An 18,639-nucleotide genomic window follows, 5' to 3' on the forward strand; every position below is an offset into this window, starting at 1 on the left:
GAACCAGGTGTCTAGAAGAAACATTACTACCAATATTACCTAAAAACATGCCAATTTGTCGTCTAGTAAATCTGAGATCTTCATGCAGCTTGCGAATCCAAACATTCATAATACTCTTTTGAAAACGCACAGTGGCCCGTATTAATCGAACATCCTGGAAAGGTATTTTAACCCTAAACCCATGCGGTACCAGCCTATGCGCTCTGCAACGGTACGCAAATCTTAAATGCTGTTGTTGTCTAGCTTCTTTTACACAATACTTCTGATACTGTCGGATATGCTGCACAACTATATGGCCATAACTACTCACAATATCCTGAAAGACGTTTTCAAAAGAGTGTTATGAATGTTTGGATTCGTAAGCTGCATGAAGATCTCAGATTTACTAGACGACAAACTGGCATGTTTTTAGGTAATATTGGTAGTAATGTTTCTTCTAGACACCTGGTTCTTATCAGAAGGTTAGTTTCGGACAAAGTTGCTAGGGTAGCAGAGTCATATAGGCAAAGACAAATTATGAAGTTCAATAGGCTGGTGAGTGAAAATGTGGTACAGCGATATGATAGGAGCACCCATTTTATACATAATTTGAGTAATAGACAACTCACGAAAGAGCAGGAGGCAGTCCTTAGTTTAGGCCCTAAGTTCACGCTGGTTTCTTCGAAACCCCCCATTGCGGAGATAGCAATGGGTATTGAACGGGCCATTAATAAGTTTCCTGAGCCTCTAACACGTTAATAAGTTTCCTGAGCCTTCACACGGATTTATACTAAATCCGTGTGAAGTCTGCTGCAGCATTAAGTCAGGTGAGGAAGGCATCCCCGAATCTCAGCCTTAGTCAAAAGACAGCACTGGAAGAATTGAGAAGAGACAAAGGAATAGTTGTTTTACCAGCGAACAAAGGGAGATCAACGGTGGTCCTAAATACAGAAGATAATAATAAGAAGGCATTGGAACTTCTGCAAGATAATAACACTTATAAGGTGATCCAGAGGAACCCATTGGTGGGTCTGGAATGGCGAGTCAATAAATTGGTACAATCCTGGTTGAACATGGAGAAGATTTCCAAGGAGAGTTACTGGTCATTACACACTACAGGTAGTCAACTCCCACGATTCTATGGACTGCCAAAAATTCATAAGGCAGAAGTACCCTTGAGACCTATAGTTTCATTTATAGGGAGTCCTTCCTATGCGCTATCAGGGTACTTGGCCATATTAATTGCACCCATAGTGGGGCAGTCCGAGTATGTTGTTAAGGACAGTAGAGAGTTTGTGAATTTTGTGGGGAATATGACTATAAATAATGATGAGAGCATGATCTCTTTTGATGTTGTATCTTTATTTACATGTATTCCTATTAATCATGCAGTATATTGTGTAAAAATGGCATTGACCAGGGATGCCTCACTTGGTAATAGATCACTGCTCGGTGTGGAAGATATTTGTACTGGGGTAGAATTATGTCTAGCTAGCACTACCATGTTATTTCAAGGAACTATGTATAAGCAGGTTCGCGGTACAGCCATAGGTTCACCCATTAGTGCCACCGTGGCCAACACGGCCATGGAGGAGTTGGAAAGTAGGGTTTTTAGTGGGTGTTCGTTTCCTATCAGGAATTGGAGAAGATACGTTGATGATACCTTTGCCCTGGTCCAGAAGGGGAGGGAGGATGATACCGTTTGCTGGCTTAATAGCTTCTCCCAATTTATACAATTTACCTCAGAGGTGGAAACGGGCGGTACTCTGTTGTTTTTGGATGTATTGGTCTCTAGGGCTTAAGACGTCAGTTTTTAAAAAACCCATGTGTAGAGGTCAATACAGCCACTATAATTCAGCACAAGCTGGACAATACAAGAATAGTGTAGCAAAAGCTTTATTTGACAGAGTAAGATCACACTGTACCACTTCTGAGGATAAAGAGAAAGAAATTAATCGTGTCACGGCAGAACTTAGAAAGTGCGGATACCCCCAGAGGATCCTGGATAGATATAGTAGAGGGGTGTCTGAGCGTAGGGAGTCGTTCGTCCCGGTAGCCACCGCATACATCCCCTACTATCCGGACCTTACTGAGCATCTGGCAAGAATTTTATGGGGTTATAAGACACGCTGTGTACAGCTTCCTGGGCGGAGGCTGTGCACAGCTGTGTCTCAGGTCAAAGACCGTATACCAAAAGAGCTCAGTAGCGGAGTTATTTATAGAATAGAATGCCCGGATTGTGGGGAGTGTTATGTGGGGGAACCAAAATGACGGCTTAGGGATCGTCTGGGGGAACATTTAAATGCCATAAGAACCGCTGATTACAGTAAGTCTGCCGTGGCCGAACATTTTTGGGAGAAGCAGCATCAAATCTCCCCGGAGGACGCTATTATTTTGGATCGTGCACACGGATACTGGGAGCGTAAATGGCTCGAGGGTTTACGGATTGGTTCATCCAGTAAGAATACCATGAATAGAGATAGAGGCATGCGTATTCATCCTGTTTTTGAAACAATTGTATTAAGTTTGGATGAACGATTTTATTTGCCATGTACCCAAGACATTTCCGCTTCCGGTTTTGAACATGTGCCGATTGAACCACGTGGAGAAATACCACGTGTGGAGGTACCGTGAACCTGCTATTTAAGGAGATGTTGCAGAAAGTCATATTACTGTTGAAGAAGAGAGCTGGCGCTCTCGAAAGCTCCAGGTTTTTTAGCGCTTCTAATTTTATATTTTAGCTTATTTTATGGTAAACGATCTTTTATTACGGTTTTTAGTATTCCACAATATACAATTATTAGTTTATTGTAAATAATTTGTTTTTATACTATTTGTAAAAATTTTAGTTACAGTAAATTTTGTTCAATGGTCGGTGTACGAGTTTATTTCCTAGATATAAGCTAATACAGCATGATCAAAAAAAAAATTAGGAAGATGGGCTGAGAAATGGCAGTTGAAATTTGACAAATGCAAGATACTGCATATGAGTAACAGTAATCCCAGATTAACATACCAGCTGTGTGGTATTACACTCAGCATAGTGGGAAATGAAAAAGGCCTGGGGATAACTGTGCGGTCAGATACAAAGTTCTCTGAGCAATGCAGACAGGCTGCCAGGGCAAAGTCAGTAACACTTCCCTTAGTAAACTGGAGGTGACCACCCAGGTGCAAGCCAATGTAAGAAAGTTTTGAGATGTGGTATCCTTATCACACAAGAAGAATGAATAAATGACTGTGGGGTTAATTATTTGTGGGATTATGATAGGCAGAATGGTAAGCTCTACTATTCCTTACATTTCAAGGGTACAGCTTTAAAACTGTTTTCAGCTAACCACCAGACCAAACTTAATGGTAACTCTCTAGGAAGCATTCAGATCAGTTAGTGTTGCTGCTTCTAGTCTACTAGCTGGTGACTGAAGGGGGTCTGTGTACTACGTATGTGTCATATATCCCCAATAGATATATGTGATCTTGTCAAAAAATCAGTATATTCTTGCTCTGTGTGCAAGTGCATGCGTGTATGCCACATTCAAAAATTTCAGTAGTTTATATGTTGTTCCGCACCCCCTTTTACCTTATCTACTCAACAAGTATTATTCAATGCACCATGAATAGTCAAACTTTTTTTATGAAAATGCCAAGCACAAGAGGTATTAGAACCTATAGTACTAAGTACTGTGCATAGGTTGAAAAGATGAAAGAAAATACTTTAATTTCTGTAGATTGTAATTTTCGGAAATACATGTGAATGGAGGCTGTTCCAGAAAATGGAAGTTGAAAGAATAAATGAGGAAGAAGAAAGAAAAGTTGGTTCTGTGAGCTTGAAGTTTGACATTAAAAGGATGCTGACTGGTTTGGAAGAAAGAAAGCAGGAATTATTTGAATGGAATCTAGAAGCCTGAGGGAGGTTTTGGGGGGGAACTGCCCCAGATGTGGAAACAGTATTCCATTGTAGGGCAGATTTGCGATTTGTACAGAGTGAACAGCTGTTTGGAAGAAAAGTAATGCTGACAGTGAAAGAAAAAAAAAAAAAACAGTTTTTTAGATGCAGAGGAAGAAATATTTGTGATGTGCTTATGCCAAGAGAGATTAGAAGTCAGGGTAATCCCCAATAGATATATATGATCTTGTCTAGAAATCAGTGTGTCATCAAAGACGTAGAAGCAGAAGAATCCTTTTTGCAAGATATAACACAGGACTGAGTTTTAGAAGGATTGAAATTAACTAAGTTATCTTTGCTCTACTAGACAATTACCTGGAGATCAATGGTTAAGGAATTGGTTGTGTATATTTGAGAAGTTGAAGCTGTTTCTGCAGGGCAAGGTTTCTCAAACTAGAAGATGGAATGCAATGTGCTATCATCAAAAACTATGGATTGGATTTCTGGTCAGTGGAATAAATGAACCTTAGGGAAGACCTGCATTAGTGGAGAAGTTACCAGACAGACAGACATCTACCATCACCTGCAGTGAGCAGTCAGAGAGAAAAGTGGATACCCAATTACAAAACAGTTGGCAAACCATAATATGGAAGCTTATTTAGGTGTTTATGACAAACACAATCAAAAGCCTTTGAAATGTCAAGGGCTACTGCTTGAGTTTCACCAAACTTTTCCATCGAATTCATCCATAGATGGGTACCATAAGCCAGAATATCACCAGTGGATCGACACTGACAGAATCCATACTGGCAATCATTAAATCAGATAGATTTCTAGAGTTGTGGAATGACAGAATAAACATATCTGTAAAATGAAGCACCTCGAAATGATGAGTGTTATGTACTAAGTTTCTGTACTCCCTTTAGTATATAATAAAGATCATTAATTCAATAATTTCCTCATTAATTTCACAAATATACATTGTCTCAGGTCCAATCTCAGTGATATCCATTTCCATCTACAATCATCCATGCCCTACTTTTTCTGATAGAATCTTGATTATCATTTGCCACTCATCTCAGATGTCTTAATTATTCGCTCCATGATTCCGTTTGCTTCAAAGGTGGTACTTGTGCATATGTCCACTCCAATCTTCATTGTAAATTGGAATCTCCTCTTTTTGATCTCCCCTGCTTAAAATATTTTTATCCCATTCTGTCAAATTCACCTGTTGCCTGTGTTGTTCTTCCAACTCTGCAAATCACTCAGAACTTTCAGACTTCCTTTCTTTGAAACACAACATTCTCCAATCCAACTTTCCTAACAGTGAGCTAAGGTTCCTTGGTGATTTTAATGTTCACAACTCTAACCAACTTAAATTTTTTTTTAATTACACAGACCAAGCTGGTTGAGATTCTGAAGCATTCGTGATTAATTCATTAAAACTTTAAATTCATTAAAATTTTTCATAATTAATGAAATTTGATAATTTATATCATATACACAGTGATTTGTGATTACTAATGACCTTACACAACTTATTTGATTACTCAATGGAATACCAGACAGTCCTAACCACACACACACACACACACACACACACACACACACACACACACACACACACACACACACACACACACACACACACACACAATATTCTTGATCTTTTCCTTACCAAAAACCCTTCAAAGTATCATCAATGTTAGTGGTCCTCTAGACACTTCAGATCACAACTTGGTGTTGATCTTTTACACAGGAGTCTCTCTCTCTCTCTCTCTCTCTCTCTCCTTATTTTTCTTCTAAACAGCTACTGGCTGTATTAAACTCATATCTGCCCTACCTTGGAATATTGTTCCCATATTTGGGCTGCCCCCAAAACCTCTCAAGCTCCTAGACTCTATTCAAAGGGCAATCAGATTAATTAATGATCCATCTGTAATGAAGTCACTACATGATCTGGAAGGTGCTCTTTTTCTGCTTTATACCTTTTCTATAGCTATTCCATGGGCACTCCTCTTCTGAATTGGCATATGCAATTCCACTACTATCTTCCAAATCAGTCAAAACATGTGAATCAACCAGTTAACATCAATTCACTATCCAACTCCAAATTCACAGAACTAACATTTGATCTTCCTCATTTATCTCTTCTGTGAAACAATCTTCTTTCACATGTATTTCCCAAAAATTACAATATGCAGAAATTCGAGTCTAATGTCAATATGTATCTTCTGTCTTCCAGCCTTCAATGCATGTGTGCTATCGAGTACAATAGATTCTAATATATCTTTTATCTTTAGAGTTTAATATTTAAATAAAAAAAAAAAAAATCTGATTTAGTGGAGGGCCCTACTCCCATGTAGTTCATACTGTACTTCAAATTTCTATGCTATAGAGAAAAAATAAATTGGGGTTCCATCCCCAAAAAATGAGCAACAAATGAGCACACTCTGTAAATAATATTAAAACAGCATGTATCCTTAAACAATTAACAACTAAAATTATTACCAGGTCATTAATAACAGAAACATGTGCAAAACACTAATCTTATTTTACAAATGGTCATTAAAAATATAGCTAACTAATATAAATATAAATTATGAGATGAGCACCTCAAGAATGTCTTACACTGAGACAGAGGGCTTCATCCAAAGGTGCTGTTGCATGGTAGGATAAAACTTCAAAAGTCACTCTCTGTTTGGCAATAGCCTTCATGGCTGTCTCAAACATCTGAGTATTATGGATACCCATTCCACAAAATATTGCAAATGCCTAAAATGACATAATATATATAGTATAAATACAGTGAATACGAATGACTTAAAAAAAAGCTTATTTTCATATCAAATTACAGCAAAATCTTTTCGATTTGCAAACTTTTTAATATGTTTAGGAAATGATGATATGTATTTAATATACATTAAGATAAAATATAAATATATATACATATATAAAGGTAATGATACTGCATGGATTGGAAAAAACAAAGTACATTTTTAATAATACTTATTATTTACAAATACAATATTGACACTAAATTGTTATCTGATGGAATTTACAGATTCTTTCCAAATTGCATCATCAAACCCAAGTGGAGCAAAAAAAAAGTAAGCAGGCATCACTCACTCACAGGACACCACTACTAAAATATCAAAAGCCAGTCAAGATTTTTATCAAGTAGATACTGGCAGCTCAGATGGACAAATTTTATAGTCACAAGGACTTAAGTTTCATTATTGTCATGAGAACATCAGTTTCACTGACAACAATCTCATACACAAAAACACATTAAGTAGTATAAAAACATTGCAAAAAGAGACTGTCACTAGATCTTCACTGTCACTTGGCCAGGCAAGGTGCCCAGTCCAGATCGCCAGCTGGTTATGCAGAAGCAGAGCTGCAGTCATGATCACAGAAATGTCCAATCCAGGTCACAGTATGGCTTGTGGTTTCCTCTCAGTGGAGTAGATTGCATCCAGTGTTGTCTAATGTGGTGGTTTTCACTCCTAAGGTGATTACAGTCATTTCAGGTGATTTTCTATCATTTGTAACTGTCACTCTTAGGATCAGGTCCCGTCCGGTGACCAGAGTCACCGTTGAGCAGAGTCAGGTAGTTGTCGGCCCATGCCGTTGTGGTCACAGTTTGAGCAACCTGTTCCTGTTGGTTGTCAGCTTGTACTGGTGTCTCTATCCAATGGAGGCAACACTTGGGTACAAGACCCATCCAAAGTGCAAGATTGAGTCTGTCATTTAGTCTGCGTTTTTTCCACTTTGGAGTTAGCTGTTAAGTCTACTGTAAAGTTGATGAAGGTGCAGGGTAGTCCTTTGGCAATGTGGTAGGATATTCCACAATGGGTGAGTTCCAGATTCAGGGGAATGGCCCCTGCCAGGACCCGGAGAGCAATTGTACTGGTGGTACAGCAGGCACGGGTGATGGCGAGTAGTATTGTCCTTTGGGTGGTATCCAAGGTTTGCCAGTTGATGGCCATTGTAGTTTTACGAAACAAAATTGGAGAGGCATAGGCTACTGCTGGTAGGAATGTCGTTTTGTAGTATAGAGCTAGGGTGTGCTTGCTAAGCCCCCATTCCCATCTCATTCTTCTAGACACCAGTGCTGAGTACTTTCTAATTTTGGCTCTAATATAGTTCAAATGGTGTTTGAAGGAGAAGTTTGAATCCGGAATAACTCCCAGGTATTTCAGTTGGTTCCTCAACCTGACAGTTGTGTTTTTTATTTTTATTTGTGGGGGCCACCTGAGGTCCAGGGATCCCCTAAGCAGGATTGAGAAGGTTTTGTTCAATGATATTTTCAGATAATGGGTTTGGGCCCAAGCTTTTAGGGTCGTCAAGGTCTGGTTTGCCTGACCTTCCAACTGGGAAGGCCAGGAGGGGTTTCTTGCAGCAACCATCAAAATAAGAACGTCAGCAAAGGCCTGGGAGCAGACATCCCCAAGGTCAAGAGCAAGGAATTTGTCAAGGACCATATTCTACAGGAGCGGCCCCATAACTGAGCCATGGGGGGCAGCCCCTGCAGACAGGCCTGGTCAATCTTCCATAGGGTGCAACAACACTGATTTTTATTTGTGAGAGGTATGATCTCATTGTTTTGAAGAGGTTCACTGAAACGGAGGCACTCCTGAGTCTCACCAGGATGCTCGGCCACTAGATAGTGTCGAAAGTCCCAGCAAAGTCAATAGAAATGACCAAAAAATACTTCCTCTGACAAGTGACCAGTGTCCATGAGGTTTCTGAGAGTGTCAGTGGTTGATGACTGGGGTTTGAAGCCGTATTGTGTGGGCATACCAAGGTTCGCTGCTTCGTAGTGCCTGCAGATTCTTCCACACAGGAGTTTCTCGAGCAGCGCAATTGGTTGATAAGACCCTGACAGGTCAAGAGTTTTGGAAGGGTTTTTTAAGATCAATTTCACATTTGCAGCCTTCCACTGTGTTGGGAAGGTACCAGCCCAGAGGCAACAGTTGAAAAGAGAGAGAAGCAAGTCCAGTGCGAATTCTGCAACTTTCCCTATGATCTCATGTTATCTGGGCCAGGGCATTTCCTGTTTTTGATGAGAGCTGTAGCCAATTGTAGTTCCTCCAAGGTGAAGGCCGGTTCCTGTTGCTCCATATTGTATACCTCGTTGTCGGTGAAAATTTGCAGCTGCTCTGGTAACGTGTGTGTGTGTGCGTGTGTGTGTGAGAGAGAGAGAGAGAGAGAGAGAGAGAGAGAGAGAGAGAAATAAAATAACCATACTAAACTACAACTTATGTGCAAGTTTAGAAAAAGTAAGGTTGACACAAACAGGACTCTTCTTGAAAAACAGAAAGAAGCTAGAGGCTTTAAGCTAAGATATGCTTTGTAGAATACAACTGGTGTATTCAGTTAGAAGTTTTTAATTTTTAACAAGCTGGGTGGGATCAATCTATAGAGTATACAAATACTCCAGAGATTGAGTACAGTAACTTAAAGGAGAAATGATGGTCAATTGTCCATAGTCTGTCGCAGAGAGGAATGAGTGATGACCTTAGTTTTAAGAAACTCTAAGGGATCTGTCAACTAATGAGGTTCCACAAATTAGGACAGCATAATATGGAGTTATAAAGCTTGCATAATAAAAATACATTATTTTTAATTATGCACCAATGGAAGATTATATATTTAAAGCATTTAGCCATGAAGATTTTGGATTTCACAGGCTCAATGTTATATTTATCAAAGGTCCGGCAGAGAACCAGTATTCAAGTGCAGACAAATGTTTGAAACTGGAGTTAAGAGGCCAAATTAGGAAAGCACAGGGTATAGTGCCATTAATGAATTTACAGAAATATCTAGTGATGAAATTAAGCCAATGAACACATTGAAGCTGCTTTTTTAAAACCCACATAGCTTTGGTAAATTTCTTTGCAAAGTTGTTGCAGGGTTTTAGGAGCATTAGCGACTAAGGCCATATTGCTCCTCCATGTATATTGTCTGTAAATTGTGTGTGTTCTGAGGTCGATTTTGTTTGCTGGATGAAAAACCCAAATTTAAAACCATGTTACCCTCAGCCGAGATGGACTAACTCAGCTACGCTGTGAAAAAGATTCCTCACATCATTGATGAGACTCAAACTCAGGTCTTGTCCACCCAGTGTGGGGAGGACATGCTACACACGAGGGTTCTTTGCAAGGTGACTTCACTGTTGAGAAAACTGGATTTTGCATCAGAGATAACTCCAAGGTTTTCATCCAGAATTATATAGGTATCTCCAAGGAATATCTATATAGTTCTAGGAGAACTTCAACAGAAAGGGAGTCCATTTATAAGTAATTTTAATGTACTCTAATTCTGAATGGTTAACTGACAAGTTAAAAAAAAATTTAGATATCCAGAGAACTCATTTAAAGTGTTACAAATAAACTTTTGAGAGCAGACAAATGAAGGCAAAGTTTCCAACATAGAAAAAAAATTAAGTTAAAGTATACAGCACTTGTAGACACAAGAGATGCAAACAACTCTGCTGAGCACAAATAGTCCCAATAATGCACATATCAATATTGGTGTTAATTCTTCTAAGCTACTCCACACATGTACATCAACTAGACCACAAATACTCACAGGTCATCTCTAAACTCATTAAAACAAAACAACTCTTCTTTTTATTCCTTCCACTTGTGTTTTTTGTAACTACCTTCCCTCATGTGTATTTTCTGAAACTTATAACTTTCAGAAGTTCAGGTCCAATATTAACATGTTTCTTCTTCTTAACATTTGATTAATCCTTGGTAACTACAGTACTATAGGTTCCAGCAACCCTTCACATTCAAATTGCCATTAAAAACAAAGTTTTAAAAATTGTATATTTTATATCTTTAAAATTTAACAGTCTATAAACATAGTACTACACTCATAAACTGATAGCCTACTCATTACTAGGCAAATATGAAATTTCAATAATTTTTTTTAGCTTAAATTATTTAAGCTAAAATAATTATTGAAATTTCAAATAAAAATACAACAGGAAGAGTTATTTCTCTACTGAAATGTTTGATATGCTGTTTCCAACCAGAAATATCAAGCTGACATTTAAACCTACTTAACATAAGTTAAATAAATTACCTACATCATCCAAGCTATCAGTTGCTACTTCAGTCTTCCTAATGGTAGCTGCAGTACGTTGTTAGTTTAATCCAGAACTCTAGAATACTTTACATGTGCTGTATTTCATAACTGGGAAAGAGTTGGATACAATAGGCATCCAAACCCTACAGAAAATGCCAAAAAAAAAGTAATCAGTAAGGTAAAAATAAACTCTATAACCATGACACAAAAAAGGAAAGGGGTCATTCACAACTATATTCAATTCTGTCCCAGTTATAAAATGAAACAATTTATTCTAGTGTTCTGGACTGCACCTAGATAATCATCAAATATATAGGGGAAGAAGAAATAAGGATTCAAATCTCATTACAATATATGTCTGGGGAATCATGATTACATTTTATATTTAATACTAAAAATGCCTACCAAACAGTTGTGAATTTAAGCATAAGTAGAGTAAGTATACAAATTATATTTATCTAAATAATAATACTAATACAGTGGATTCCGGTTATTTGGGCCACCAGTTAATCGGGACAGCCGTTTATTTGGGGAAAATCTTAAAAAACAGAAACCAGTCAAGAAAATAGCCAGGGCTTACTTCGCTTAATTGGGACAGCATGCTGTTTAATCCGGGCAGGAGACTGCAGCACTGGAGATTACCCTACGATTGTCTCCGATGGTACCACGTGGTTCGGTCGAAATTCTGTAGGTCACAACCATAAATCAATAAAAGCAATTAGCAGTCACCTGTTTATTGGGCTTTTCCGTTAGTGAAATCTATCATAAACGGATAGTAAACTCGATCTTATTCTGTGGGTTATTATGGTGAAATGTGTTTACACTTCCATGAAATCTTCAATCATATAAAAAAATTAATTTTAAGATCTTCTCTTCATTCCTATTTTTAAAGCTTTGTAACTCGTTACTCCATTCTCACTTGCGCATATCATGTTACTTGCAATTTGTGTGTGCCGTGTTCTTTGTTATTGATTGCTTATCTTTTTACTGTTTTAAATTTTAATCCCCACCCACAAATGTCAGTGAACAGAAATGTCAACTAGTTAGTATGTAAATATTACAGTACGTATTAATTATTCCGATTATCACGTATATTTTTCCGATTTTCACGTATCATATAATTTTTTTATTGGTAAGGTAATAAAGGGTAAATTTGCGCTTAATATATCTTTGCTTTTATAGCCTGTGGATAATATTCCTCCTAGTTTCTCTAATTAGAATTGCTGTTTAATAGAATTAAAATTCAATTCACAAATGTGATCACAATGACCGGCGCTTACTACACATCGTATAGTGAACGGTACTTTACTATGGTGAGTTCGTTGTAACGTGATTTGATTGTACACTGAACCAATTGTAAAAAAAAAAGGGGGGGTTACATTGTATTGTTAACTATTTATGTGAAACTTTGGATAATTGGGGGAGCCACTTAATCGGGCCAAAATGCACTAGTCCCAATGTGTCCCAAATAACCGGAATGGACTGTATAATAAAATCACTAACAACATTTAAGGATAATTTTAGTACCTGTACATAAGTGTTTCTTGATTTTAAAAGAAGTCTAACAATTGTTGCAAGAAAATGGATTATTTGAGCAGCTTAGCTCTCCTTACAAGAGAAATGCTGTTTTCTGAAGTATAAATTATGATTAATTAATAGCTTTGCAAATACAAATTCTAAAACCAGCATCTGACAATTATATTTGTTTTATTATTATTTTTTTTTAATCCTTTATTTTTAGCAATTGCATTTTACAACAGAGAGAGACAACTTTCTCGACATTGAGATATTCACATTTTAAAATTAATCAACTCATTAATTGCTGATTGCTCATTAACTCTTTAACTGTTGCCCAAATTAAAATTCATCCTGTCACATTAAGGCCATTTACAATCAAAATAATTCTTGCACTAAAAGTATTTTAATTATATCTCAAAAAAATTTACAGCCATTGAAAGCTATTACATCAGGGTTGGGTTGTTTGAAATTTATGCTTGGAAAAAACTGGTTATCTTAAATAGTTTTAGTAATATAACCATGTTTTTCACCCCTATAGAAAATATTAATCTCTCTTTCTCTCTCTCTCTCTCTCTCTCTCTCTCTCTCTCTCGAAACTAAAATTTTTAATCTCATAAACAAGCAAGCAGTCCACAGAACATGTGAAATTTACAGATACAGTACATGGGCACCTCATAAGTCTTAGCGCATATCCTAAAGAAACCGTTGGGAAGTATTTTTCAAATGAAATGGCTTCTTTCATAACATTTACAGACAGAACACATACATTATTATTATGCATTATACATTAAAATTAATGACATACAGTAGAGCATCGAAAATCCGATGCCAATAATTCAGAACGTCAATAATCCGAACGAGCCGGCATTTATTATTTTTTTTATGCTGGTGCATTAAAATAATTATGGTAAATACCAGTTATTTTGATCATGTTTGCAAATTGAATTTTGATTCTATTAAATGGCAATTCTAATAAGTGAAAATTGGAGGAATATTATCCACAGGCTATAAAAATGAAAATGCACTGTATAAAGCACAAATTCACACCATTTTTTTCAACAAAATTATATGATATGTGAAAATCAGAAGAATAATATCCAGGTTAGCAAAGTAAAAATAAATTTGTTCTTACATACATAGCGTAATTAATATACATACAGTACTAACTAAATAAAAACACTTTGTAATCTGACATTTCTGTTCGCTGACATTTTTTTTAGGTTGGAAAAGCTAAAACAGTAAAAAAAAAAAGATAAGTTCCAATCAATAACACGCAATCAAAGAACATGGCATGCAGAAATTGTGACTAACACAATGTGCACATGTGAGATACAGAGTAAAAAGATTCTGAACAGAGGTTTTACAGAGTTTTGTTTTATTGTACTGTAGTTTTTTGTCTTTTAAAAGGAAGCAGAAATTTTTTTAACAATTTAATCAAAGATTGAAATTTTAAACAGACTTTCAAAGGGAGAAAGTGGTCTTCGTTAGCAAAATTTTACAAGGTTGGTTGTTTTTGTAATACAGTTTAGGAACAGCAGCAACTAAGGCCATATTGCTCCATATCTCCTGTCTGTAAATCGAGTGTGTTCTGTGGTTGATTTTCTGTTTGCTGGAGGAAAAAACCAACTACCCTCGCCTGAGACAAACTAACTCAGCAATGTTGTGAAAAGGCCCATAAAAATTCTTCACGTCATTGACGGGACTCGAACTCAAGTCTTTTCCACTCAGTGTGGGGAGGATGGCGATTCTACCAAGTATGCTTACGAGGACTTACGATGTTGGAAAGTCAACCATAACAGACTTGAAAAACAACAAGGAAAAAATTTTAAAGTTTACATCAAAACTTGATTCAAATTGTGCAAAAACAAAAAGAAAACCTATGATAACAGCTAATGACCCATCCGTTGAAGATGCCGTTTAACTGTGGTTCACACAGAGATCAAATTTAGGAGAACCCATATCTGGATCTTTGTTGTATGAAAAGGCACTGGATTTTAACAAAAAAATTATGCAGTCCCTCAGATTTTAAACCCAACATTTTTATTTCTTAACTTATTATACTTTTTTTTTAGTCTCCAGAACAGTAATTTTGATAAGTTCGAAAATCCAAACAATTTGGAAGTCTGAACTACCCCAGTCCCAATTAGTTCAGATTATCAATGCTCTACTGTACTTCAAAACAGAAATAAAATGAATTTCCATTTATCCTCTGTATGGCAACGATCACAGGGGTTTGCATCTTCACTGTAGCTGTTTTATTTCAAATTATATACCAGCAGATAATGGCTGTGCATTTTTTGTGCCAACATAAGGACTCAATCTTACAAAAACTATACCTCTCCATGACCATAGCTAAATCACAACAGTGGCTCAAATAACATTGTTATATTGCTAATATTTTGCATATTTATAAATATGCAACACATTAGCACTGTAATAATAATATGAACACTGCTTATAAATAGTTGCAAAGCACACAATTGCAGAACCGTGGAATTAGAATAAGAGAAAAAAAATACACAGAAAAAAAAAAGACGTGGTGGAGTCCTTGACATCAAATTTCAGGTTGGTTCAGAAATAAAATAAGAAGGAAAAATAAAATAACAGGACACTAATTAAAATGGAAATTAAGAATGTGTAATATTTAAATAAATTTAATATTATTATGACATATTTCAGTCTCTTAAATTATGAATAAGTTAGAAATTAATAATTTACCTCAAATAAATTCTCATCATTTTTATTAAAAGGAGTGGACTTGATAAGTTGGCTTACACCAATTATTTTACGGTTGGCATTTCTTATTGGCATACATAATATGCTATGGTGGTGAAAATTGCTTCCAACATCTACCTATCAAAAACAAAAGCAATTTAAATATTTTCAAAATTAGTTAAATGAAAGGTCTATATGTGTAAAAAAAAAAAATTAATAAAAAACAAAGGCAGTAAAAAGGTATCTGAAGAGAATGCATCCAAAAATGAATCGTCAAGTTTAAAATGAATACTGCTGTAAACTCTTAATTTAAGTGGAATCAGTATTATGACTACAAAATTCTATAAAGTCCTTTTATAGCTTCTACTTCATTAGAAAATTTTCATCACTTTAAGGATCTATTTAGTTTGAGAAAAAGTAAAATTCCCATGGCACAAGGTCAGGTGAATAAGGAAATGGGTGTAAGACAACTACAAAGTGTGGAAAAGTATTCAAAAATTATGGTTGCAAGATAAACACAGAGTGCTGTCATGCAGTAATTTACAGTTTTTCTTTGCCCACAGATTATCTCTTCTTTCTTTTTAATTCTTTAAATTCTTTCTAATTGCATAATAAACAAAGATCACTGTCATGTAGTAATTTTTAGATTTTCTTTGCCCACATGTCATCTCTTCTTTTTAACCACATCAAGCAATAGTTTCTAAATACATAGCCTTATTAACCATATGACTTCCCAGTATAAATTCATAATAAATTATGCTGTTGTAGTTAAAAAATATAATACTAACGTAACTTTACATTTATACCTCTCAATCTGATTTTTCTTTTTTTCCTAGGGATGTGAGAGATTCCCCATTCAGAGGATTGATTGACATTTTCTCTGCAGGTCATACAGATAACACTAACGTCTTTTATCTCTAAATATTTAAAAAATCCTGGATCATGATGAGAAATTTCAACTAGTTTTTTTTGAAAATTCAACTCTCATTTCCATCTAATCTACTATTAAAATTTGAGAACAAATAAGTTGCATAATAATTTGGTGTTTAAAATATTAGATATGATGGCAACTACTGTATGACACTTCAACCTGAAAGGATATGTCCAATTCTTATTTAATAATCGGCCCAAATAATGCTTATATCATGGGAGATAAGGTTCATCATTTGTTAACGTAGAAGGTCTCCCACATTTTGCATTATTCTCAATGATATGTCTATCTTTGAAATGCTTGTACCATTCAGATATCCTATCTCTTGATAAAGTTTATTCACTGTTATGCTTCAACAATCATTTTTGCAGCCTCTAAAAATGATTTCTTCAATAGAAAACAAAACTTCACAAATCTTTGTTCAAAAAGCAACATTCTAAAAAATAATGATGCAAAATTACTTATCATCAACAATAGAAAAAATAAATCTTTGTGCACTTAAAACCAAGATGCCTCCCTACTATAAAATTCCTAGACAATTTATGTAATAAAAAAAAAAAAAAAAACTTTTTCTTACTCTATAACAAATTCATTCCTGGAACTTCTTGATCTAACAGTATATAAAAATTGGCTTTAATTTGATATTATATGTGTATGTAGCACACCTAACAAAAGAGTTAAATTTTCATGCACTTTAATTAGGCTCTTGAATACATAGGATTCCATTAAAAATGAGAACAATCACTGTAATAATCATTGTTTCTGTGTGTAGGTGAGTGGGGATTTTTTTTGCATGAAATAATATAGAATCTTTGTTAAAAAATTAAATATTTGTTTCTTTTTCACTTTTGAAGTGAATTAAAGAAAAATAATAAACAGTAATGTAATTTATTATTATTTATGGCTTTGTATTTAAACAAAATCAATTAAACAGACTTATTAATACACAAACAAATAAAACCAGTAACTAACATAAAGAAAAACTTACACTTGGATCGAACCTGTCATCCTGATAAGCATCTGGAATGTTCAGTGTCTAATTTTATGTAAAAGAAAAACATTTTTCATTTTAGAAAATCTTTCGCTGAATGTACTTATAAAAAAATTCAAATGAATAAAATTAATTATTGAAGTATAAATGAGAACTAGATAAAGTACACCTTCCAGATTTGGAAAAAAAGCTTAAAAAAACCTGATTTAAATCAGCATTATTACCTCTCCTGTTGTTGCTACAAATCCAGTTATACCAATATTAATTGGAAATCTTCCTTCAAATGGACTGCAATATAAAGAAAAAGATAAATATAAAAGTTATTAACAATAATTTCAGTTTTATAAAATATTATAAATATAATTAGCTTAGAATTTCTCATAACAGTGTCATTTCATATCCTCCAAAACAACATTAGCAAGGCACCTTATCTAAATTTAAATATAAGTGTTGAAAATAAATCAAATAGTCAAAGTTGAGGAAATCTGGTTCCCAGTATTCTGACCAACTACCTAGTTGACTTATTCAAATAAAAAAGAGAAGATAAGAAGGTATATATTTTTATATGTATTACCATAATTAATTACCATTCCATCAGTACGCACTATACGATGAAAGTGCACACGCACGCACACACAAGTAATTGAAAAAGTGTTTTCAGCACATAGGGTCAATTATGGCCTGAATTACATCCTCAGAACCACCTGGGCTTACTTTCTGTCAATTTCCTCTATATGTCAGCTGGAATTGCCTCCATTCTTACTGTAAAGAAGCTGCCAGAGCCAGTTTGATAGAAAGACCATTATGATTGCAGCCTAATCTGGTGCTCCCATCCCAGAGGCGTTCACTGTGGTTAAGTTCCAGCTCTGAGCCAGCCAGTCCAACTTTTCAAAGTTACTGTCCATAAACCAATCTTTGATGATCCTTCATAAGACACAGAAAAAGAGAGGGTTCAAATCTGGCAATACACTAACATGTGATTTTCTCCTCAGATTTTCAAAGCTGTTTTTGCACTACTATCTATTACAAGTTGTATCTACAATTACTTGGAAACACAGATACAAGATAGCAGCACGTACTGGAAGAATTGACATTTCATCTGTAAACAGACACATTATTCAATATGACCTTCAGAAATATATATATGTATATACTCCACAGAACCCATATACTAAAAATGTATATACAGCAATACCCCGCATAGCACTGATAATTGGTACCGAAACTATTCCGTGTTATGTGAAACCATGCTGATTGAGGTATAATTATAATGGGTTTTAATTGAATGCGTACCAGAGAAACAAACAGTCTATAAACAAATTGTAATATCTATAAACAATTTGCACTTGATAGCCAATTAAAAGGATTTGAAATTTTAAAAAAATATTGCAAAAATTTTATTAACGAAAAGGTTGAGAGATGAGAAAAAAAAAAAGCTTTAAAAAAGCAGTTGTTTATTTAGATATTTCAATAATGAAGTCTAGTGAGGCCATCTCTTCTTTTTCTCGGCGTACAAGTCTT

At 35.4% G+C, this 18,639-nt stretch overlaps 1 protein-coding gene across 1 annotated transcript in view; it reads right to left on the reverse strand.

The window, feature by feature from the left end:
• Pde11 (Phosphodiesterase 11) overlaps positions 1–18,639 on the reverse strand; it is a 186,298-nt gene that overhangs the window by 97,489 nt on the left and 70,170 nt on the right. The window contains exons 6-9 of the mRNA XM_090377320.1: positions 17,343–17,406; positions 17,116–17,163; positions 15,200–15,334; positions 6,494–6,637 (exon numbers count right to left, since the gene is read on the reverse strand). Coding sequence (XP_090233446.1) covers positions 6,494–6,637; positions 15,200–15,334; positions 17,116–17,163; positions 17,343–17,406 — 391 coding nt within the window. The remainder of the gene's footprint in view (positions 1–6,493; positions 6,638–15,199; positions 15,335–17,115; positions 17,164–17,342; positions 17,407–18,639) is intronic.

This window comes from Mastigoproctus giganteus, chromosome 7 (genome assembly GCF_048544385.1).
Source record: "Mastigoproctus giganteus isolate SK-2022 chromosome 7, ASM4854438v1, whole genome shotgun sequence".
Classification (NCBI taxonomy): Eukaryota; Metazoa; Arthropoda; class Arachnida; order Uropygi; family Thelyphonidae; genus Mastigoproctus; species Mastigoproctus giganteus.